At 50.6% G+C, this 23,546-nt stretch overlaps 1 protein-coding gene across 7 annotated transcripts; it reads left to right on the forward strand.

Moving 5' to 3' along the window:
• Positions 1 to 727: 727 nt before the first annotated feature.
• Positions 728 to 23,400, forward strand: Fbxl19 (F-box and leucine rich repeat protein 19). 7 transcript variants are annotated; one of them, XM_013141991.3, is made up of 13 exons: positions 728 to 833; positions 1,137 to 1,270; positions 1,518 to 2,349; positions 4,902 to 5,102; positions 6,564 to 6,707; positions 6,830 to 6,916; positions 7,010 to 7,228; positions 7,714 to 7,875; positions 8,986 to 9,497; positions 17,309 to 17,472; positions 17,758 to 17,919; positions 21,425 to 21,643; positions 21,746 to 23,400. In XM_013141991.3, exons 3-13 carry the CDS (start codon positions 2,308 to 2,310, stop codon positions 21,922 to 21,924), a joined length of 2,091 nt encoding a protein of 696 aa, XP_012997445.1. In that variant the 5' UTR covers positions 728 to 833; positions 1,137 to 1,270; positions 1,518 to 2,307; the 3' UTR covers positions 21,925 to 23,400. The 7 variants fall into 7 exon arrangements, with proteins under 7 accessions (XP_012997445.1, XP_063082931.1, XP_012997447.1 ...); XM_013141993.3 differs by lacking the exon at positions 728 to 833 and having other exon boundaries at positions 1,135 to 1,270; positions 7,714 to 7,746; XM_063226859.1 differs by lacking the exons at positions 728 to 833; positions 7,714 to 7,875 and having other exon boundaries at positions 1,135 to 1,270.
• Positions 23,401 to 23,546: the final 146 nt, after the last annotated feature.

Here is a 23,546-nt window from a genome sequence, read left to right on the forward strand (position 1 = left end):
ATATGATCACTTGGTAACATGTGAGATGGGCATCTCATAAAACAAGCCAGTGGAACAGACAATAACACACGAACTTCAGCTAGGAATTACAAAAAACATTCCTTGGGACAGCAGCATTGATTTTTTTTTTTTTTTTTTGGTAAGGATTTCACTATGCAGTTCAGCCTGGCCTTGAACTCATTTTGTAGCCCAGGCTGAACTTGAACAATTCAGCGACTGTCATGACTCAACCTCCTGCGTACTGGATTACAAACTGGGATTACAAACGTGGGCCACCACACCCAGACAGCAGCATTTAAATAGAGACCTGAGGGGCTGGGGATTTAGCTCAGCGGCATAAGCACCTGCCTTGCAAGCACGCAGTCGTGAGTTCAATCCCTGGTACCGATTAAACAACAACAACAACAACAACAAAAACAAAACAAAAAAACCCCTTTGAAATAGAGACCTGAAAGTAACAGTTAACTGGCTGGAGAAGAGGGATGGGAAGTGGAGTAGAGCACAACAGGCTCAGAAATCAACTCTTGTGAAAGCCCTGATGCAGTTCTGCAAGCTGAAGCAGTGAGAGCAAGGAGACAGATAAATCTCCAGAAGCCATGGATTTCTTGACTCCCGATAGTGTGCGCTGTAGAGAGCTTTAGTTTGGCTTAAGGATTGTCTCTGCCAACTTGGGACTTCACACTACATTGGCCAGTGGTAACTTCCTGACAGAAAAACCACACCCACCAAATATTCCGCAGGGCCCCTAAACGTAAGAGAGGGAAGCAAAGGGGGCTGGCGTGGGGTCAGCAGTGAGCAGTTTTCCAGGCGGAGCAGGAAGATCGAGAAGGCAGGTAAGATAGCGCCGTGGTGGGAAGCGATCCCACCAGCGTTGGTAGCTGAGGTCTAGGGCTGCGGAGTGGAAATCGAGCAGAGCAGGAGGCAGCGTTTACAACTTCAGGTTGAGGAATTTGGCCAGTTTGCAGGAGCTCATTTAGATGGAGGTGGTGCGCCCCCTGGGAGCAGTGTTTGGTAGTGGAGGCTGGATGACCCAGATAAGGAGGAGTGGGGGGCAGCTCAAGATGGGGGTAGCTTGCTTGGCAGTTTTCTTCTCATAAAAGCTAACTGTCCGGTATGATGTACTCCTGGGGTCCTAGAATGGCTAGGTTGGACGAGACCTTGAGAAACGAACTACCGTCGCGTGCCACATACCAGAACTGGGAACTTTCCTGAACATTGTTACTATTCCTAACTCTGCTTCGAGGCGGGTATCATCAAACCCATTTTTCAGGTGAGAAAACCGAGGTTTGGTGACTTCCCAGGGTGGGGCAGGGACTCTTTCTAAGACCTCAGAATCTTCCCTGGGGCCTTCACGACTCGTAAGATACTAATTTCCAGAGGTTTGGGGGGTAGGGTGGGGAAGCATCAGGTATGAGACACCCAAGCCTTCTAAGGGACAACGGTATGGGTGTATTTTCTGGCCAAAACTGCGCCTCCCTTGTCGTGACAGTACTGATTACTGTCGCTTTCCTTTAAAGGCCTTCCCTTGAAATACGAAATCCTCACCATACGGGGACTCGGATATTTCTCTCTCACCCGCACTGATCCCCACTGGTGACACCAATTCTTCACTGTCGAGTAGAAACTTGGGACTACATTTCCCTACATTTCCCTTCAGAAGGGATGGCGAGAAGAGGAGGAAGGAGACTTTCCGTTTCCAGAGGCTCGCACTTTGGCTTGTCCGCGGTGATGCACATTACTACAGCCCAAGTTCTTTCTCTGTAGCGCTCAAGAGGGGACTACGTCCCCCAGCAGGCTCTGGCGCACAGGTCAAGTGGCTCTGCTGCCATCTTTACTGTAGTTCGTCCCACCCACTCGCCCCCCTCGTTTCCGCTGGGGATGACCTTAGCTCCTGGACTACAAATCCCAAGTCGCCGCCCCCTTCCCTTCGGCCGCCATCTCGGCCACAGTCCCCGCCCCAGCCCTTTCCATTGTCTCTGCTGAGGACAGTTAAGGCGGCCGGGAAGACTGCAACTCCCGTCGGGCTTTGCGCCTCCGGGTGTGGGATTTTGATAGTAGAGGCGGGCGACGAGGCACTCAAGGTGGCTGAATGAGGCAACCAGGAGAGGTTAAGTGGCCTGCCATCTTTATGGTAGTCTGTTTGTTCGCCCGGTTCCGCCATCCTTAAGGAACAGTAGAAGGTTAGAAAACTACTATTCCCATCGCACCTCATGAGATCGACTGCTAGTCAGGTGTACGCCCCTCTTCCGCCATCTTGCTTGTAGTCCTCGTTCCTTTTCACCTTTCCATTGTTCCTGACGAGTAGAAATGGCAGCGGGAAGGCAGCAGATGGACTGCGACTCCCGTCAGGTACTACACACGCGGAGGGTTGTGGATAGGAGGGCGTGTGAGTGCCCGGGAAGGAGGCCGGGGCGGGGGAGAACGCCATCTTGTTTGTAGTCCTCGTTCCCGCTCCTTTTCTATGCTCGGCAACAGGGAGCCTCGGGCCAACTGGACTAACACTCCCGGCGTCCTCAGCGCCGGGCTCTGCGCGCCTTCCGCCATCTTGTTTGTAGTGCCCGCTGGCCCGGGGCTCGCTTGTTTCCGCAGCAGCGCTAGCGTCCGCAGAACTACAACTCTCGTCGTGCCTCGCGCGCGCTCATCCTGGAAAGCGGAGGTGGTCGAGGGAGGCGGGGGCAGGGGGCGGGGTTCCTCTGGGAGAAGGAGGGAGTAGGAGAAGGAGGAGGGAGGGGAGGGATAGAGAGAAGGAAGGAGGAAGGAGCTGAGGAGGGATGAGAGAGGCGGCCAGGGCCCCGGGCCGAAGCTGCGCGGGGCCGTGGGACCAGGGGGGCTGAGACACCCCAACTGCCCCTCCCCCCTCCCCTGCCCTCTCTACCCTTTCTTCCCACGCTCCCGCTCGAGGAGGGGGTTTATTCAAATTTTATTTAAATTTCTATCTCCCGAGGGTCGCGCGCTGGGGTGGGGGGCGAGGGCGGGGGCGCGCGCTGGCTGGGGGGGCGGGGCCGGAGCAGCTTCCTTCACCCCCTCCGCTTGCCCGGTCGCCGTAGAGCGGGGAGCCGCTGTCCAGGGGCGGGCCCAGGGGAGGGGGGCAGGTTACGGCGACCCCCCCCTCCCCGGGAACCGGAGGTGGGCGGGGCTTGAACCCCGGAAACGGCGGGGGGCCCAGGCCTGTCCCTGGATCCCTGGGCAGTGGGAACCGGGAAGGGGCCAGTTAAAGGGCCGGGGGCTCTGGGAGAGGAAGAGCAGGGTGGGGGAGGGGAGCTGGGACTCGGACCCGGGACTGAGTGGGGCCCGGGCAGAAGCTGAGCACCCTGCGCCCGAGGAGCCCCGGTTGGTCTGGGGGGGCTGAGGGTCTGAGCCCCCCAGAGGAGGACCTCCCCCTGGAAGGGCCGCGCCGCAGCCCGTGGGAGGGCCTCGCCCCCGGCGCCCCCCATCTCCACTCGCCGCCGTCCCGGCCTCCGCCGGAGGGAGGGGCCGAGCGCCCTCGGGGGGCCGTGGACCCCGGCGTTCTGAGCGTTCCGCGCCCCGCGCCGCCCGGCCCCCCCGCTGCCGATGGCCGCCGACCCGCCGGGAGCTGCCAAGAAGGGAGAGATGGCTCCCGGGACACGTGTGAGGTGGGTTCATGCGGCTCCTCCTCACCCCCAGACTCGGGCAGCTCCCACTCCCATTCATCCTCAGCCCAAGCTCTTTCTACCTTCCCCGCCCCTAGCCTCACCCTACCTCTTCTCCAAACGCCTCATCTTTAGCATTCCTTCCTGTGACCTCTCAGCCCGGGAACTGGCCTTCCATCCCAGCCCCTTCTTCCCCTTCTAGACCCCTCTACCTGCCCCCAGCGGTCGCCGCTCTCTAGGCCCCTCCCCTGGAGCGCTGGAGGGTCCTTTACCCCCGTGGATAGTCCCTGGAAAGGGGGAAACTGGAGTAAGACTGCACTGGAAAGAGACCCTCCAGGCCTGCTGAGCCCCTGTGGGATCTTGGAGGATCTGGTTTCCTTGGGGAGGGCAGCCCCCGAGATTCCAGACAATTAGGTATGGAAAGCAGCCTGAGAAGCTGGGGGGCATTTAAGACTGAGCCCATCCTGAGTTCTGTGGAGACAGGCTGACTTGTAGAATCCCAGGAAATGCGGGAGATTGCCCAGGTTTACCTGAGAGAGCCCAGAGGATGTGAGGGGACTCAGGACCAGAGGAATTGAGAGGCTGGGCTGAGGAGGCATTCTGAGGAAACATCTCAGGGGGTCAGAGGCTTGAGAAGTGGAAGGGGCACAGTGGATCATTAGGGAGGAGGGCAAGAATCCCATTGGATCTGAAAGGATGCTGAGATTTGGGAGAAAGAGATTGGATGGCTGTTACTGATGAGAAAGGGAGAGAGGGAGAAAGAAAAGTCTGGCTCTTCAACTTAGGAGTCTGTGGTGTCTTGGAGGTGAATCTGGGGAATTTTAGGTTGGTGAGAGCTTGGGCTATTCTACATTTGGATAACAGGGAAGAGTTGGGACCTCTGTGACATAATGTCAGACAGGAAGCCCCTGGCTTTTGCAGAGAGCTTTAGCTTGGGAATGTCAGGGGAGTGGCCTCAGTATCCCCACTTCTGGACTAGGGAAGAGGCACTGAGGAAGTATTAGAGGAGCAATGAGATTGCAAAGTCAGTTGTCATAGCTCCCTGAGGAGCTGGATAAGCTGCTGCAGGGAGAAGCCTTGAATAGGGAGAATGGACCCCAACCCTAGCACGCGCACACACACACAGACACACACAGACACACACACATACACACGGGAGAGGTGACCTCCTTGTCCCCCTAGGTAGGCGAGGGCAAGCTCTGGCTCCCCAGGGTTGGGGCTGAGCTGCCAGGAATCTTCCAGATCATGGCCCCCGTGGGCCCATTTGACCATGCCACTATCTACCCACAGCCCTCGGCGTTGCTGACGCCCCCAATGTCGTCGAGCAGCCGGGGGCCGGGGGCCGGAGCGCGCCGACGCCGAACCCGCTGCCGTCGCTGCCGGGCCTGTGTGCGAACTGAGTGCGGGGACTGCCACTTCTGCCGAGACATGAAGAAGTTCGGGGGGCCCGGGCGCATGAAGCAGTCGTGCCTGCTCCGGCAGTGCACTGCCGTGAGTTCTGCCCCCACTAATGGAGGGCCCCTTTGAAGTGCTGGGCACACTTTCCCAATGGTTACCTTTCACACTGGCCCATGCACCTTTTGGGGTGACTGGTAGCTGCTTCCCAAAGTTGCTGTTCATTCACTTCCTTTACTCAGTTGCTGATTTGTTGAACTGTCCATTTTGACCCTTATCTACGAGTTGGGGGGCAATGTTAAGGTAACATAAAAGGATCTGACGTAGCCCCTGCCTTTCCTGTCCCCAGCTTTCAGAAGCACAGGCCTACAGAAAGCTCAGCCCCAGCTCTGGCTCCCCAGTTACCTGTGCATGCAGTCTATTCCCATTATCTGTCTCCTAGGAAGAGCTCTTGTCTTTCTCTGGTCTCTTCCCCATCAGGGTAGTCTTGAATTTGAGACTAGACTTCCCCTTTGTTTCACCTTGAATAAGTCATTTTGAATCTCAGGTACCTTCTCCATAAAATACTCCCTTTGCTGTCACATGCCGGTAATCCTAGCACTCGGAGGCTGAGACAGGAGGAGGATTGCTGCGAGTTTGAGGCCAACCTGGGCTACACTGTGAGATCCTGTCTAAACAAGTTTTTTTCCTTTGCTGAGTTGTAAAGAGTAAACAAATCCCACAACATCCAGCACATAGTAGGTATGAGGCAAACGTGGGCTTCCTTAGCTTTTGAGAGGCCCCAGGCTCTGATGGTCATGGGGAGCCAGCTGCATCCTGCATCACCCTCCCACACCACCACTTCCCTTTCTTCCCCCTGCCACTCTTTCCTGGTTTGGACTTCTTATCCTGTAGCACCGCTCCTCCTCTGTCTCCCAAGCCCTTGCTTTAGTTTTCTGTTTCTTCTCTCTCTCCTTACGTTTTTTCTTGATCCTGTCTGGCAGCATCCCTCATGTGGTTCCATATCACCATTGTCCTCCCAGTGTTCCCATTATCTGAAGACTGTGCCCATTTTTCCCAGGATTAGGCAGTTGGCTCTAGTGTTCTCAGGCCTTGCCAAAATTGGGTTCACTATAGGATTTGGAGCGACCCTTGTGCTGCTCATTGAGCACTATCAGAGTCCACCTAAGTTGCTGCTGCGTCTTCTCCAATTTTTCTCTGCAGCAGTCATATTTCCCTTTCCTTGAAGCCAACTTTAATTTCAGGGTCACATTTGCCTTAGATATGGCTGTAACAGTCATAGCAGTGATAATAACTATGTATCGAGTGCCTTTCATCCAGTATCTTGCCTTGCTACTGTCTTGTTACAAGGGGATTCTCAGCCCCATTTTACAGATGCAGAAATAGAGATTTGAGGTTCAGTCAGTCTCTGGGAAGTGATACTGCCAAAAAGAAATTGGGGATTTTATTCAGCTTTGTAAATGGGTTCTGAATCTCAAGCAGCTGGTCAGGGTCCCCAGAAGGAAGACTTTCCCCTGTTTGCTTTTGGGGTCCCTAATGTCCCCTCTCCCCCAACAGCCCGTGCTCCCACACACAGCTGTATGCCTCTTGTGTGGGGAGGCTGGGAAGGAGGACACAGTGGAGGGAGAGGAAGAGAAATTTGGTTTGAGCCTCATGGAGTGTACAATCTGCAACGAGATCGTCCACCCTGGCTGCCTGAAGGTGATAGCTCTGGGAACCTTGGAGTCTGGGGTGGGCCAGATGTCAGGGAGCAAGGAGGTGGACTGCATTCTCCCTAGGTTTACCGGGAGCCCCTCATCCACTCCCTACCCTCTTGCCTGCAGATGGGGAAGGCTGAGGGTGTCATCAATGCGGAGATCCCCAACTGCTGGGAGTGCCCTCGCTGTACCCAGGAAGGCCGTACCAGCAAGGTAGGGGCACAACTGGGCTGAGAGCTGCCTTCTGGGTAGGTAGGGGGTTGGTAACGGTATCCAGGACCTCACCCCCAGCTTCCATCTCCCCAGGATTCAGGTGAGGGGCCAGGCCGCCGCAGGGCTGACAACGGCGAGGAGGGTGCCAGCCTAGGGAGTGGATGGAAGCTGACGGAGGAGCTGCCGCTTCCACCGCCTCCACCCAGGCGCAAGGGCCCTCTACCTGCTGGCCCCCCGCCTGAGGACGTGCCTGGGCCCCCCAAACGAAAGGAGAGGGAGGCAGGGAATGAGCCCCCCACCCCAAGAAAAAAGGTGAGCCATGAGGCATGCTCACTAGGTCCAGCCTAAAGGGTTCTGGGAGCTGTAGTCCTCTCTTCTGCTGTGGGTGGGCCTGGGAAGCAGCCTCCTTGAGTTTCTCCAGGGATTATTGGAACATGTAGTTCAGTAGTTTAGAGGTGGGGCATGCTTGCTGTGAAGAAAAGCAGGTGAGGGGGAACTGGTACAGGCCAGGAAACCTTGGGAGCTCTGCCTGGGTGGGTTAGGGAGGAAGAAGAGAGCATGCTCAAACTGCTACAGAGGAGGGAGGGGTTGGAAAGAGCCTGAGGGCGAAGAAAGAGGAGCTAAGAGCATGCTCAGTAAGCCAAGACTCTGTAAGGTGAGCATGCTCAGAGTTCTCCATGGGATGGGGGCTTCTGGGATTTGTAGTCTTAAGAGGAGGGCAAGGACCTTAGTTTTGCAGGCATTGGGGGCCTAATGGGGTCTGTCCCTTCCCCCATATCTCCCTCTTGCTCTGGTAGGTGAAAGGAGGCAGAGAGAGGCACCTGAAGAAGGTGGGTGGAGACGCCTGCCTCCTCCGAGGATCGGACCCAGGCGGCCCAGGCCTTCTGCCCCCCAGGGTTCTGAATCCGAGCCAGGCATTCTCGTCCTGCCACCCTGGGCTCCCTCCCGAGAGCTGGGAGGTGTGCCAGGGACCTCCCTCCCTTTCCACCTTTCCTTACCCCACCCTCCACCATGTTGATTAAGTTCTGTCCCTTCCTGCTCCCCTTGTCCTAGCCCCTGGTTACTCCATGGGTGGCTGGACCCCTGGGAAGAGTTGGGTGGGAGAGTGGGTTGAGTCCAGGCAAAAAGAACCTCTCAACTCCCAAGAATACCTAGGATGTCATCTGGCCCATTTGCTTCATCTCTCCAAGTTTTAAAGGGGAAAGAACTGAGTTCAAATTCCTGCCCAACTACTTCATTAGATCTTGGCAGCTTGGTAGCTGTTCTGAGCCTCAATTTCCTCATCTGTAAAATGGAGACGAAGCTATATACCATAAGCTACCCATCCTATATTATTGTATAAGTCTGTTAAAACAATGGAAGTAAATAAGCTTCGTAAATTACAGTGTTTACCTGGATTCAAGAGAAATGAAGCCCAGTGAGGTGGAGAGAATTGTCCAGTGTCACACAGCAAAGCCAGAATTTAGATATTACTGTGCACTGAGTAAATGCAAGGATCTATCTGATTGTTGTGTTCAAACCCTGTCTCCACCATTTGTCAGTTTTTACCTTTGGATAAGTTGCTTAGTCTCTTGGAGCCTCAGTTTACCATGTCTAAAAAGGGTGGCTCACATTGCCAGTACATTACACTGTGAGGACCTAATGAGTCAGAGAGAGTGTTCCAGTTCCACACAGGGCCAGATGATCATGTTACTCTCATGTTGTGGAGTAGACCTTCAGAGTTGTGTGGTGTAGCCTTTGCATGTTATAGCTGATGAAGCAGGGACTTCCCAAGATCAATCAGTTGATTGGCAAGCCAGCACTCCGAAATTTTCTTTGTATCTCTCTGTTTTGGGAAGTTCACAAGCCAATGAAAGCCATAAGCCTCTGAATCCTTGGAACTAACACCTTCATAGTCCAGATAAGGAAACTGAAGTCCAGAGATGGCCAAGGTCTCACATTGTTTGGGAGCAGTGTGGAACTCAGGCCTGTCCCTTGGGCTGTCTTCCCCTGGTCACACTTCATGGGTGGAGGGTGGATAGGAACGTGTGTTCTAGGTCCTAGAACAGTGTTACCCTGTCTCTTTGCAGAAACCAAAGCCTCCTTTAGCCTCTGCTGAGGGCCCAGCGGTACCGTCGCCATCTCCACAGAGAGAGAAGCTGGAACGATTCAAGCGGATGTGCCAGCTGCTGGAGCGGGTGCCTGACACCTCCTCTTCTTCTTCAGACTCAGACTCAGACTCCGATTCATCAGGCACATCGCTGAGTGAGGATGAGGCCCCTGGCGAGGCCCGGAATGGGCGACGGCCAGCCCGGGGCAGCTCTGGCGAAAAGGAGAACCGTGGGGGGCGGCGGGCTGTACGCCCTGGCAGTGGGGGACCCCTGCTCAGCTGGCCCCTGGGCCCGGCTCCACCACCCCGGCCTCCACAGCTGGAGCGGCATGTGGTACGGCCCCCACCTCGAAGCCCTGAGCCTGACACGTTGCCTTTGGCTGCTGGATCCGACCACCCTCTTCCCCGGGCTGCCTGGCTTCGTGTCTTCCAGCACCTCGGGCCCCGAGAGCTGTGTGTCTGCATGCGAGTTTGCCGGACTTGGAGCCGCTGGTAAGTGACTGGACAGGCTGAGTTTTGTTGCTGACACACTTCTCTCTTGCTGTATAACCTGCAAAAGGTTATGTAGTCCTCTCTGGGCCTTGTACGTCTGCAGTATGTGTCATAGTGTATACTTTCTTATTTACTGTGCATAGGCTGCTTTCCACTTATGAACTCACTCAGTCCTCATAGCAGCTTTGTGAGGAGGATATTAGTCCCCCATTTCAGATGAAACTATGGCCCAAAATCATGTGGAAAGGAAAGTGGCCAAACCAGGAATTTGTTGTTTTGTTTTGGGTACCAGGTATCGAACTCAAGACCTCATACTTGTCAGGCAGGTGCTGCACCACTGAGCTAAAACCTCAGCCAGGAACCAAGAATTTGAACCTAAGCTCTCTGGCTCCATTATTTTTCCCCTTGACAATAGTTGTTGCTATTGAGTGGGTAGTATATGCTAAGCACACTGTTAAATGTTGTAATGGGTGCTGTCATATGTTATCTCACTTCTGAAGACAATCTATTGATCCCCTTTACATATCAGAAAGTCCTGCACTGGGGTAGCCTCTGCCCTAAGGTAACTATACTTGGACTTTCCAGTGCGGTTCTCCCTCACCCCCCACTGCCTCCTGGACCTTGGTCAGAAATTTCTGTGATCCTCCCAAGCCTCTTGTTTTTTTCCCTGATCCTGCCCCCAGTAGGATTCCTCCTCCTCTCCATCATACTCTCCTAGCACTCTGTTCCTCTACTTGAGCGCCCAGAGGTCATCTGTTGACAAGCCTTTGTTCATTTACTTATTTTTATGTCTATCAGTTGCTGGAACATGGGGATGGATACTTTGTCTATTTTTTTATCTTCATGTACCCAGCATAGATGAGACAAAGGGCAGTGTAGATTTTTTTGAAAAGATTCTTTCAAGAAATGTTTAATGCAAAAATTCAAGCTTTTTCCCATTGCTCACTGTGGATTAAGCTTCCTGTTGGACACTTCATAGCTGTTTGCTGATTTAATTTGTTCCTCATAATAGCAGCTCTTTGAGGGAACAAGGGAATCTGAAGTAACAGTACAATTTAGTAGCTGAACCCTAACTCCAGTCCTCTTTTTGAGGACTGGCTCTAGAAGGCTAGAGCCCAGGGGATTAGAGTGCAAGCTCTGGAGGCAAATTACCTGTGAAAGCTTATTGTTCTTTCTCTGAGGATCTGTATACCTTTGGGTCAGTTTCTTAACTTCCCTGTGCCTCAGTTTCATTTTGTGTATACCGAGGATAATTAAAGCTGTCAATCAGTGGTTTTGTGTGTTGAGGCACATAAAGAACTGGTAAGAGTACCTGAAAATTAAAAAAATAGTTAGGGCCTTAACTGATCATTGTTACAAATGAGTTGCAAGTACTTATTGAAAGTCAGACTTTCTGTCCTCAACATAGATCTGTGCCCTTGAATTTCCAGTCAGTCTGTAACATAGAAGAAGATAGTTACAGCAGTTGCTGGGAATTACTGCCCTCCTCATGTATTAATTGAGAAAATGTTTGTGAGGCCCCTTCAAGGTCATCTCTGTGCTTGGCATGTGAGACTCAAAATTGAAAAGGAATTGATTCCTGCTTTGAGAGAGACCTGTGAACAAAGCAGGCTGAATTGCACAGGGGTTTCCAGCATGAGCCCTGGAACCTATTGCATACAGTTTTCATCAGTTGTGAACTCTATGGCCAAACCTTAAAAGACTAGTTTCTCATTTGTAGTCTGGGGTCACTTTTAATACAATGGTGCTAAGTGTATGGTGCACACTTATTATCCTAGCACTGGAGAGCCTAAGGCACAAAGGTCACAGCAAGTCCCAGGCCATCTGGAATACATGGTAAGACCCTGTCTCCAAATGTTAATAGTCTTTACCTTAGTAGCCACAGCTGACTCTGAGATACATACACACAGATACCAAAATCTAAAGATGCTCATCTTTTATGTAAATTGGTACCAATATTTGTATTTAATCTATGTACTCTCCCATATACTTTGTTTTGTTTTTTGAGACAGGGTCTCAGAAAATATGTAGTTCAGGCTGGCTTTGGACTTAATATGTAGCCAAGGTTGACTACAAACTTGTAGCATACTGCTTGCCTCAGCCTCCCAAGTACTGGGATTAGAAGCATGTGCCACCATCCCCAGCTCTCCTATATATTTTAAAACATCTGTAGATTACTTATGATACTTATTATAGATGCTATATAAATAGTAAGTACTGCTTAGAGAGTAACAACCAAAAAAGGTGTGTATATGTTCAATATAGATGCAATTGTTTTAGTATATTCTCCTCTCTTTCTTTCTTTTCATTCATTTATTTAAATTTTTTTGGTGTTACTGGAGAAAGAAGCCAAGGCCTCACACATGCTAGGCTAGTGCTGTATCACTATGCCTTCAGGTTTTTTTTATTTTGAAACAGGGGCTCACTAAGTTACTTAGGCTGTAGTTGAACTTGTAATTTTCCTGTCTCAGCCTCCTGTGCAGAAGGTAGTATATTCTGAATATATTTAATCTGCAGATGGTGGCAGATATGGAACCCATGAATCCAGAGGGCCAATTGTATTTATTTAATGCACATTAACTAAGGTAGTTCCCACAAAATCCATAGCACAGTGCCTGAAGGATACTAAACACTTAATAAAATGGTGCTTTTCAGGGCGAAAGATAAATGTGGGGCAGAGCAGGGTCCAATAGGACCATAGTGTGAGACAAATTAGGTTTTATAAGGTTGCACATAGTGGCAGATGTGTGGGGTGGGGCTTGAGTTGAGATGATTTATTGCCTTTTTGAGACAGGGTTTGACTATGCAGTTCAGGCTAGCCTCAAACTCACTGTATAGCTCAGGCTGATATTGAACTCATAGTGATCCTTCTGCCTCAGCTTCCGTAGTGCTGGGATTATAGGCATGTATCACCACACCTGGCTAAGAATTTTTTAAGTATAGGAATGGATTGGATGTTGTGACTCATGAGCTATGAATGTAACAGAGGAAATCTCAACTAAGTTTGTAGCCTAGGACCTGGATGAGAAACTATCCTTCCCCAAACTTGAGGATCAGAGGAATGGGCTCCAAGGGAGAGTGAAGAACTCAGGTTTGACCTGTGAAAGGCAGGTAGGCCAAGAAGATGGAGCAGGAACAGCACCTGGAATTGCTGACTCAATGCTCAAGAGAAAGATACACGTTGGGAGTTTTCATCCTGTAGGTACCAGCTTCAGTGGAGAAAGGGTGTCAGTGTTTGTGGTTAGAGAAAGTAACCCAAGAATTGGAGGAGATCAGGATGGAGATGGGCTTTAAAGAGAAGAGAGAGTGCTTTAAAGAGACGAGAGATTGATCGAGGAAGGGAGGGAAAAGGAAGAAAGGGTGGGTGAATAGGGATAGATAATGGTGAGAGGTCATGGGAGATTAAGGACAAGAAGGTGGCAGTTGAATTTTGCTAGAGAAGGTCTGGGTGTCTTTGTGCTGTGTGGGATTAGATTCAACCAAAGCCAGACTGCATGGAGTTGAGCCTCATCCCTGGCTCTGTTTAGAGTTCCAGCTCTTTGCCCAGACCAGCTACCCTTTAGTAACACGTGCTTGCTGCTTTTTTTTTTTTTTTTTTTTTTAAACAGGGTCTTACTGTGTAGCCCAGGCTGCTTATAAATTCGCATTGACCCACCTGCCTTAGCCTCCCAGGTGCTGGGTTTACAGGAATGTGCCACCTCACCTGGCTGAACAAATTTTGTTTTTTGTCTTTTTGATGCAGGATTTCACCATGCAGTTTAGGCTGGTTTTGAACTCACTTTTTTTTTTTTGTCTTTTTCATTTTTATCGGTACCAGGGATCGAACTCACGACTACCTGCTTGCAAGGCAGGTGCTTATGCTGCTGAGCTAAATTCCCAGCCCATGAACTCACTTTTGTTGCCCAGACTGGCCTGACTGTGGTTCTCCTGCTTCAGCCTCTTGAGTGCTAGGATTACAAATATGTGCTACCACACCTGGCCGAACAAGTTTTTTAACTTCTCTAACTGTAGGAAGGAAGAAGATATGCCAGGCATGGTGGTACATGTCTGTAATCCTAGCACTCTGGAGGCTGAAGCAGGAGGATCTGCAAGTTTGAGGCTAGCCTGGGCTACAAAGTGAGTTGAAGGCTAGCCTGCACTACATAGGAAAACCCTATCTCAAAAAGACACACACACACACACACAAATAAAAATGAACAATAACAACAACAAAATAGGATGGATTGCCCTTGGTTCCTGCTGCCTAAGGTTCCTAGAGGTCTCTGTGTAGATTGTGTCCTGTGCCTAGACACAGGCTCCACACTCCTCCCCTTTCTCTGACATAACACCTGCTCTCCTCACAGTTCAGGCATCATCTTCCAGGATACTTGCCTGTCTTGTCCTTGAGTTGACTTACTGTATCTCTTACTGCCTCAGTAAATTTAAAGTGTTTCTTTCCTACTTGTATAGCAAGAACCCTGCCATCTTTACCTGTTCTCTGCCCAGTCAGTGAAGCTGGATACTTGTTGTCTGTGGACCTTTCAGTGATCACTGGCAGTGACCGTCTAATCCCAGTGTTGTAGGACTAACTGCAGTAGCAGAGACAGGCTTAAGGAGACTTTCTGAGCAAAAATACTGAGCTGAGCCTTGATGCCATTTCCAGTAGAGGCACTGTGTGTGCCAGTTGGCCCCAACAGCATTGCTTGTCTGTAGAGAGGCAAGATGGTTTGGCCTTGCTCTTGTGAAGTATAACACAAAAATACAGTTAGGGACTTGGGAATGTCCTCCAGGAGAGGGTTCTTTTCCAGGTAAAGATGATCTAGTAGCTCCAAGGCAGGAGGATTGCTGTGAGTTGGCCAACATAGGCTGCATTTTGAGCTCAAGGCCAGGCTGAACTACATACATAGTGAAGTCCTGTCTCAAAACCAACCAACCAAACAAAAAGATAACCCAGGGAGGGCTTTGAGGAAGTGGTAGCATTTGAGCCAAGGACTGAGGGCTCAGTCAGAGGGGGCAGAGAGAGGCTTTGCATCCAGCAGTTCACTGAATGGAAAGAAAAGGAAGAGAGGTTGGCTTGTGTTTTCCTCTACCACCACCCCCTTTTTTTTTTCCTTTGAGCCAGAGTCTGTGTAGTGCAGGTTGGCCTTAAACTCACTATGTATCGTAGGCTGGCTTCCAACTTTGAGTAGTCCTGCTTCAACCTCTAGAGTACTGAGATAACAGACATGCACCAACATGCCCAGCTGCTTTACTGTTCATTCTTTTTTTTGTTTTTGAGATAGGGTCTCACTGTGTAGTTTAGACTAGCCTAATTTTTTGTTTTTGTTTTGTGTTTTTTTTGTTTTGTCTCTGTGAGACAGGGTCTCACTGTATTTTAGACCTTCCTTGAGCTCACTTTGTAGCCTAGGCTGGCCTTAAATTCATAGCAATCCTTTTGCCTCAGCCTCATGAGTGCTGGGATTACAAGCATGTGCCACCTCTCCTGATTTTTTTTTTTTTTTTCTTTTGAAGCAGGTTCTGGCTTTGTAGAGCAGGCTGACCTTGAACTCTTAAGTAGCCTAGGCTGGCCTCAAATCACAGGGATCTTCCTGCCTCAGCCTTCTGAGTGCTAGGCTTACAGGTGTCCACCACCACACCCAGCTTTCACTTTTCATTCTTAAAATTATAAAGATTTGCAAATGTTGACTGAGTGGAGGAAATCAGGAGAGATGCAAGTGGTGGGGGTGGAGTGGGGAATGGTTGGAAGGGACAGGTGGGGGGGTAGCAGAGGGATTTTGTTCTCACTAAAGCCTAGGTGAATACTTCCAGTATTCACTAAAATGTCACGTAAGGATTCTGAAGTGTACTTGGCAGTCTTTGTTCATTTTTGAGTCAGAGTCTAGCTAAGTGCTCAGTCTGACCCAAATCATGGGCTCTAGCAATCTTCCTGCCTCTGGTTCCTAAATAGCTGGGACTACGACTGTCTGCTACTTTACTTGGCTATATGGCAATTTTTGATTGGAGGGTGGTGGTGTTTTGTTTGTTTGTTTGGTTTTCTTAGCCAGGGTCTCAACTGTGTACATAGTTGAGGCTGGCCTAGAACTTGTGGCAATTCTCCTGTATCAGCTTCTCAAGCACTGGGATCACAGGTGGCACCACCATGTCTGGCTGCCTGGCAATTTTATGTTGTTGTTGTTGTTGTTTTTGGTACCAGGGAATCAAACTTACGACTGTGTGCATGCAAGGCAGGCGCTTATGCCATTGAGCTAAATCCCCACCCCTGTTGTTTGTTTGTTGGTCTTGCCAAGTAGCCCAGGCTGGCCTCAAACTCATGGCAGTCCTCCTGCTTCACCTCCCGAGTACTGAGAGTACAGGTGTGTGCCACCATTTGTGGCCTGCCTGGCAATTTTTATTTTATTTTATTAATTTTTGGTACCAGGGATCAAACTCATGACCTTGTACTTGCCAGGCAAATGCTATAGCACTGAGCTGTATCCCTGGCCCATGCCTGGCAGTTTTAAGTAAAGAGTGGATAATTTGAAGGTAAATTTCGTGTTCTGTATGTAAGAGGAGACCAAATGAGGGGAGTTGGGATATCTGTGCTTCAGCCCAAGGCTGGAAGGGAAAGCTTTTTAGACTATTGAGGAATGAGGAAGGGCATAGAGTTCTTCCCAGGCCCTACCTGTTGGTTCTGACAGCCCATTCAGTTCAGTAGGTATCTTCTGACATTTCCTTCAAGAACTACTGAACTAGAAGACAGTTCTCAAACTGAATCCAAGGCACTTTAGCGTACTATAGGTTGTTAATACTAACACCAATCACTTTAGGAGAGGTGGGAAATGGTTCTGTGATGAAATAAGTTTGGCAAGTCCTTCTCTCATTCATAAGATGCAGACTACTTGAGGCTCTTGAATGCTGGTGTTAGAAAACCTGTTTTAACTCAGACCGAATTTCTGTTTTTTTTTTTAATTTTAAAAATTTTGTTTATTGAGGGCTGGGGATTTAGCTCAGCGGCATAAGCACCTGCCTTGCAAGCAGGCAATCATGAGTTCAATCCCCAGTACCAGAAAAAAGAAAGAAAAAAAAATTTTGTTTATTTAACTTTTTGTTTCACACCTCATTTCTCTTTGAAGCTTCAGTACCTGGGACCTACTATACCCTCCATAAACACTGAGTGAATAAATGCAAAGCTGCAAAGGAGGTGTCAAGGGGAGTGCTTGGTGGAAGCATTAAGTTCATTGTTTTTACAGATGTGCTACTAACAAAACTATATTTTATACCTGAAAAAAGCTGAATCTACCTTTGTGGAGTTTACATTCTGATTAGAGGAACACAGTAATCAGAGAGAGAACATATTGGGGCTGTAAGTCCAGCATTAACAGTCATGATGGCAGAGATGAGTAGAGGAGATGAGATGTCCATAAGTCACCATAAGTTGTGACAGGGAAATTAAGAAGCCCAAAGACAGGGAGCTGGGGGCTGGTCACAGATCCCTTTGGCATTACATCAAATAGTGTTGCTGGTGTTCGTATAGTTATTTGGCAAAACTCTGTAAGTTGTAGGGCCTGCAGTATGTAATTACCTCATTTGATCTTGTAGCACCCCTGTGGGGCAGTCTGGGTTATTATCTTCATTTTATAAAGGAGACCTCTGAGGCTCAAGGAAAGGAATAGACTTGCCCAGGGCATTGCCATCTATTCAGTAATGAAGTTGGGTCCCAAACCCAGTGCTCTTGGCCCCAAGCCTGGAGCTTCTCAGTGCCAGAAAAGAACTACAGTGAACTGTTGCGAGTACGGGAATTGTGATTTCCCCAAGAGCTGAGGCTGTCTCTGTCTCCTCCATGTGGCTGGCAGGTGCTATGACAAGCGTCTGTGGCCGCGAATGGACCTAAGCCGACGGAAGTCACTGACACCACCCATGCTTAGTGGGGTGGTTCGCCGTCAGCCCCGTGCCCTGGACCTCAGCTGGACAGGTGTCTCCAAGAAGCAGCTCATGTGGCTTCTGAACCGTCTACAAGGTAGGGTAGGGTAGTGGGTCAGGATAGGGTAGGGACAGGGACAGGCCAGGGGTGGAGTCCCTAATGTACAAATGAACTCTGTTCTGGGAAAATGTTCCTAAGTTGGATTCGTTTGTAAGTCTGACAATAGTGGGTCCTGTGCACCTTTGACATAGATACACAATGTAAAGCATAAAAACCAAATATGATATCCATTTATACCTGTAAAATTTTATAGCTCGAATGTTTTGTAAGTAGGGGACTTACTGTATTGCTTTCTGACACCCCCCACAACACACACACCAGGCCTGCAGGAGTTGGTGCTCTCCGGCTGCTCCTGGCTGTCTGTCTCTGCCCTGGGCTCAGCCCCACTGCCAGCCCTTCGGCTCCTGGACCTCCGCTGGATTGAGGATGTCAAGGACTCCCAGCTCCGAGAGCTGCTGTTACCTCCACCAGACACCAAACCAGGTGTGGTGTCTGTGTGCTCATCTGTGAAATGGGTCGGCAAGATGGGCGTGTAGTCCTTCGAAACCTCTCATGACTTAAGTTGGGTATTGAAGGATGAAAGGGATGAGCACGTGAGTTGAGTAGGGAGGCCCTTTCTGCTACTATTTGTTCATTCATGTGCTATGTGCTTTGAACTGAATCTTGAAAGGACAGTGTTTTTCCAGGGAGTATGAGGCACAGGCACGATATGAACAGATGGGTGGGACAGGAGGCCCATGCTGGCAGAAGCGGGTGCTAGGAGCAGAGGCCTGATCACCTTAGGGGTCATAAGAAGGAGGTAGAGGGACAGGGGCCCTGAGATCTCAGGGCTCATTGTAAAGGCAGGAGATGGGATACTAGCTACATCCTTTCTGGCTCTTGTTAGTCTTTTCTCTGCCCTGGAACCAGGGGAACCACCTAGAAAGGGGCATATCTGCCCACGTCCACCTTGTGCTCTGAACTGCCATTATTCCCAGTACTTCTTGGATAAGGGCCAGTATTTTACCTCAGTTGCTGAGACCTAGTATGAACTGGCTCCCACTATTACTGTCTCTGTAATGTAGCCTAGGTCCCTTCCGCTTTCTTCTTTTTGTCTCTTATTCTCTGTTCTCTATCTAATTGACATCTAAACTTCTGTCAGGCCTCAGCATAAATGTCTCTTCCATGAAGTTTCCCTGACTACTCCTCACCCTCCCTCCAAGTATATTACCGGGCAAGTGAGAAGTGATCTGATGCTTACATTAGGCTCTTACAGGCAGTCCCTTATAGGCAGGGACTGTCTGCTCACCTAATAACTTAGCAATGTATTCAATAAGTATCTGTTGAAAGAAGGAATTGAATGAACAAATAGGATGTGAGAGATCCACTTTGAGGGGAGCGTTCCCAAAGGGGATTTACTGGACCCCGAAATAAGAGAATAAAAGAATCTTCCTTCTCAGAGCTCCTTTATGGCTCTTTGTGGCTCTCTTTCAGCAGTCCTTGAAGAGTAGGGATCTAGGTTCTTCCCATTTTCTAGATACAGTACTGTAGACCCAGTTCAATGAGCAAGGGGTTGAGTGGTTATTGCCAGTTAACCACTTTCACTAGAATTGGTGAAAGACAAGAGGATGAGGTAGGGATTGGGACCATATGTCTCAGGTGGTGAGAATATGCACCAGCTGGCTAATAGACCAACATCTCTTACGCTGTGCACAGTTCAGTTCAAGCCCTTTGTCTGGAGCTTGCAAAGAAGAGCTTTCCTGGCCCTCAGGCCTGTTGTGCAAATTAGGGTTTCACACTCACCTCTCCTCTCCTGGTTCCCTGGCTCCAGTAGGATTACCCTAGCAAAACAAAAAATTCTGCTTCCTGGCTTTTGCCCTCTGCCTAGTGTATTCCTCTCCCACACTGGTATACTTTAAACCTTGAAGGCCCAGCTTAAGTGCCACCACTTCCTTACTGATGCCACTCTACATTGTCAAGCCACAAGTGATCTCTTTTGCTCTACTGACCATTAGCTGTGGTCAAGGTTGAGGGCATCTGCACGTTCCCCCTCTAGGCTCTCAGCTCCTAGAACCAGGAAGAGAGAGTAGAACCTAGGCAGACCTTTTAGAGCCTTCAATAATAAACAGCTGATTCCAGTTACATGTGCCATAGGTTTGCCACCACTGAAATAGGGTGTGCCAAGCTGAGCATACACAGAGGTAGCTTGGCACTTAAAACAAGTAATGTGTTGGTGCAGGAGATCAGAGAGTGGCACTGTCAGGTCTGCTATAGCCAGTTGTCACCAGGTGGGCTGGGAGCCCAGTGATACCATATTGATAGTCACTTAAGAAAAATTTTAGCACTATGCAGATTCCATAAATTGCTTAGAGGCAGGTTTTATGAATCTGACATCTGATGGAGTTTCTGTCAGGGTGGGGATACTGTCTGACAGTCAGGTAGCCTTGTGTTAAGAGCTTGGTTGCAGTCACCAGGCCTGGGTCCCCTGGCTCTGTTATTTCCTAATTGTATGATCTTGGACAGAAGGCTTTATGGTACGAGCCTCAACTCTCTCTCTCTCTTTTTTTTTTTTTTTTGTCTTTTTGCTTTTTATCGGTACCAGGGATCGAACTCACGGCTGCCTGCTTGCAAGGCAGGCGCTTATGCCGCTGAGCTAAATCCCCAGCCCCAACTCTCTCATTTTTTAACAGTGTTGATAATCAGATAACTTGTCTTCCAAGGCTGGAGTTTTTTTTTTTTTTTTTGGTCTTTTTCGTTTTTATCAGTACCAGGGATCGAACTCAGGACTGCCTGCTTGTAAGGCAGGCGCTTATGCCGCTGAGCTAAATCCCTAGCCCCCAAGGCTGGAGTTCTTACAGTTTGATTTTTGGCCCTGTGGCATCAAGGAGGATTGGTCAGAAAAGTAAACCCTGCTGGTATGGTGGTGCACATCTGTAATCCCAGCACTTGAGAGGGTGAGGAAGAGGATCCTCAAAGCAAGACCCTGTCTCCAAAAACTTTTAAAAAGAAAAGCCAACTCTAAAGGTTCACACTAGACACTGTTACAACTCTAGGGTAGGACCAGCAGCTCAGCCTCCCAGGGCAGAGGAGCAAGGTGCTATGCTTTGGGTTCAGGGAGGGGAGGCAGTGAGCGCTTCACCCTGGAGTGGAGAAAAGGAAGCCTCTGAGCTCAGACCTGAAAGCTGGGCTTGGGGACAGTCTCTTATGCCGAGCCTCTGTGGAGTGTAGCCCAGTGGTTGTGGTGATGGAGAGGAGTTAGAAGCTGAGCTGGGGATGAGACCTAATAGGAAATGGAATGTCCTACAAAGGAGACTGGATTTCTTTGAGTTGTTCTCAGTTACTTTCTAGTGGAGGAGACATTGCCCCATTGGTATTTGAAACAAGCTCTCTGAGTGTCAGGAGAGATTGGAAAGAGTAAACAGGACAGGAGCAATTCAGAAAAGTGTGGACCTAGTGATGACCAAAGGGGCTAGAGAGCTCCAGATGGTGACTTTAGTGATCATAGGAAGGAGGAAGGAGGGGAGTGTGGGATGGGAGTCCTTTTAAGGATTCTTATGTTGGGTAAGTGGATGAAAATACGTTGAGCACTCTGCTTTGTCTCAGTTGCTCGGGCTGCAGCAGTGAAGAAAAAGTCTTGCCTTCACAGACCTCACATTCTCATGGGGGAGAAAGAAAGGTTAAATATGAAAAAATGCATATAATGTGTCAGGTTATATTTTATAATATTTATACATATTACAAAAATTATATGCCAGATAAAGGGGGTACAGGGAAGGGCTAGGAATGAGAGGAATATTTCAAATGTCCCCTGAGGTGGTAATGTGAGCCGTGGAGAGAGGCAGTGTGGATAATGGGGAGAAGAGTAAATCATTCAGAGTACAGAGCCACTTGTGGCTCCTGTATGGCAGGAGCAGGTTTAGAGGAGTGTTAAGGAACGTGAGTAGGGAGACACTGGTTTGGATGTAGAATTGGGAGTGGCCAGGAGTGCTGATCTCTCTTCTCTGTCCAGGGCAAACAGAGAGCCGTGGGCGGCTGCAGGGGGTGGCAGAACTGCGCCTGGCAGGCCTGGAGCTGACAGATGCTTCCCTGAGGCTCCTGCTGCGCCATGCACCCCAGCTGAGCGCCCTGGATCTGAGCCACTGTGCCCATGTTGGAGACCCCAGTGTCCACCTCCTCACAGCTCCTACTTCTCCACTCCGAGAGACCCTGGTACACCTCAATCTTGCTGGTAAGCATGGCCCCCTGTCTCTCTTGAGTCTTTTGGTCTCTGTGATTAGCGTCTCCTGCCTACTTACTACCAGCATCTCAGCTGCCACTACCCCTTTTCCAGGTTGCCACCGCCTCACGGACCACTGCCTCCCGCTCTTCCGACGCTGCCCACGTCTCCGCCGCCTGGACCTGCGCTCCTGCCGCCAGCTCTCACCTGAAGCGTGTGCCCGGCTGGCAGCTGCTGGGCCCCCTGGTCCCTTCCGCTGCCCTGAGGAGAAGCTGCTTCTCAAGGACAGCTAGTTGGGTGCCCCCCACCTTCCCCCAGGACTCATCAGGAGCCTGGACCTCAGGCCTTCATTTCACCCCCTGCTGAGAGGCCAGGTTACCCACCTCATGACTTGGGGTTCCTCCCCAGGGACTGGAGCCAGCCTCCTCTGTCCTCCCCCTGCACTGATATCTCTGGGGGTCTCCTTCCCATCTCTTCCCTCTTCCACCTGCTTCATTGTCCATCCCCTGGGGAAGTGGGTCAGAGGTCCTGGGGGTGCTGAGCCAAAGGGATGGTGGGAGGGGGGTTAAAAGTGCAAGTTGGAGGGAGGGAGAATGGGAAGAGGGTGTCTGCACACAGTATACTAGGAGCCAGGGGCCTGGGGGAGGTGGAAGATGGGTGGGGGAGGGGCAAAAAGCAGAACCACCAAGGGTTCAGGGAACAAAGACCAGAAACTTGGGGGGGGGGATCAGAGGAGCAGTTGGCAATCCAGGCATCAGTGGTACAGGGACCTGGAGAGCCAGCCTGAGGGACAAGAGTGGTTGTGGGGGCAGTAGCAGTCCACTGTGGGGGTCACCTCTTCATCCCTCTGCCCAGATTTCAGTTCCTCCCCTCACCCCCACCCCTGACTCCTTGAACGTCACTGAAAATGGCAGCTATTGCGAGGAGTGGGGCTGTGGGCCTACCTGCGTTCAGCTCTTGGCCCAGGGGAGTGGTGAGGGATACCCCAGCCCCTGCTGCCTCTCCGCACAATACTTGAACATTCATCTGTACTGAAGTGTTACTTGAACCGGGGGAACCTTGGACCTGGGGGAGCCGGAGTGGGAGGAGACAAGACCTGCTCGGACTGAGACTGAACCAGTGGTGGCACCCAGTTTGGATTGTGCCACCCCAGCGCTCTAGCAGTTCCACCTCACCAGACCTGAGTTGGGGGTGGGATGTGTCAGCCCAAGGATGGGGAAGATGGGACTCCTCCAGTTTGGCTCTTCCCACTGTTTCATCGTCATGGAAACATGTAACCCATTTGCCCAGGGAACTGCCACTCCTGGTTGCCATGGAAACCGCAGCCAACGGACACCTCCCTATGCCAGTGCTATGGCTGGAAATGGCCCCCTCAGTTGCCATGGGAACTTAGTCACAGATTCTCAGCCTTTCTCTTACCCACCCCTTACTCTGTTGTAGAGGTGGGGTTTCTGGGGGGGCCAAGGGGGAGTTGGGGCCAGGTCCCGCCCCCTTGCTCGGGTTTGGAGAAACCCGGGTTGTACCGTGGGGGGAATCTATCCACATACCTCAGGTAACGGGGAGGCAAGAGGGTGGGGGGAGGGACTGGGCGGACCAAAGGCCGGAGGGGAGGGGGCCCTGGGGACGGCAAAATGCTTGAAGAGGCCACTTGTGGGAGGGGGACAAGGCAACCCGGCACAAGGGCAAGTAGGGGACCCAGCCGGGTTGGGCCCCTGGGTCCCGGGTCTGTACAATGTGGTTTACTATAAAACTCAAACTTCCAGCCGGGACCGCTGAGTTTGCCTGTGTATGGGGGGGGGGTGCTTAATGTATGAGGTTCCTACAAAAGATATGGGCTCACTTTGAGAGTTGTGTACTTGAGGGGCTTGAGGTTCTGGGTACTTGGTGATCTGCACATGTCACTTGCTCTGGGGAT

The sequence above is a fragment of the Cavia porcellus genome, unplaced genomic scaffold, assembly GCF_034190915.1.
Source record: "Cavia porcellus strain 051 isolate PalLab524CR breed Dunkin Hartley unplaced genomic scaffold, mCavPor4.1 scaffold_16, whole genome shotgun sequence".
In the NCBI taxonomy this organism is placed as follows: domain Eukaryota; kingdom Metazoa; phylum Chordata; class Mammalia; order Rodentia; family Caviidae; genus Cavia; species Cavia porcellus.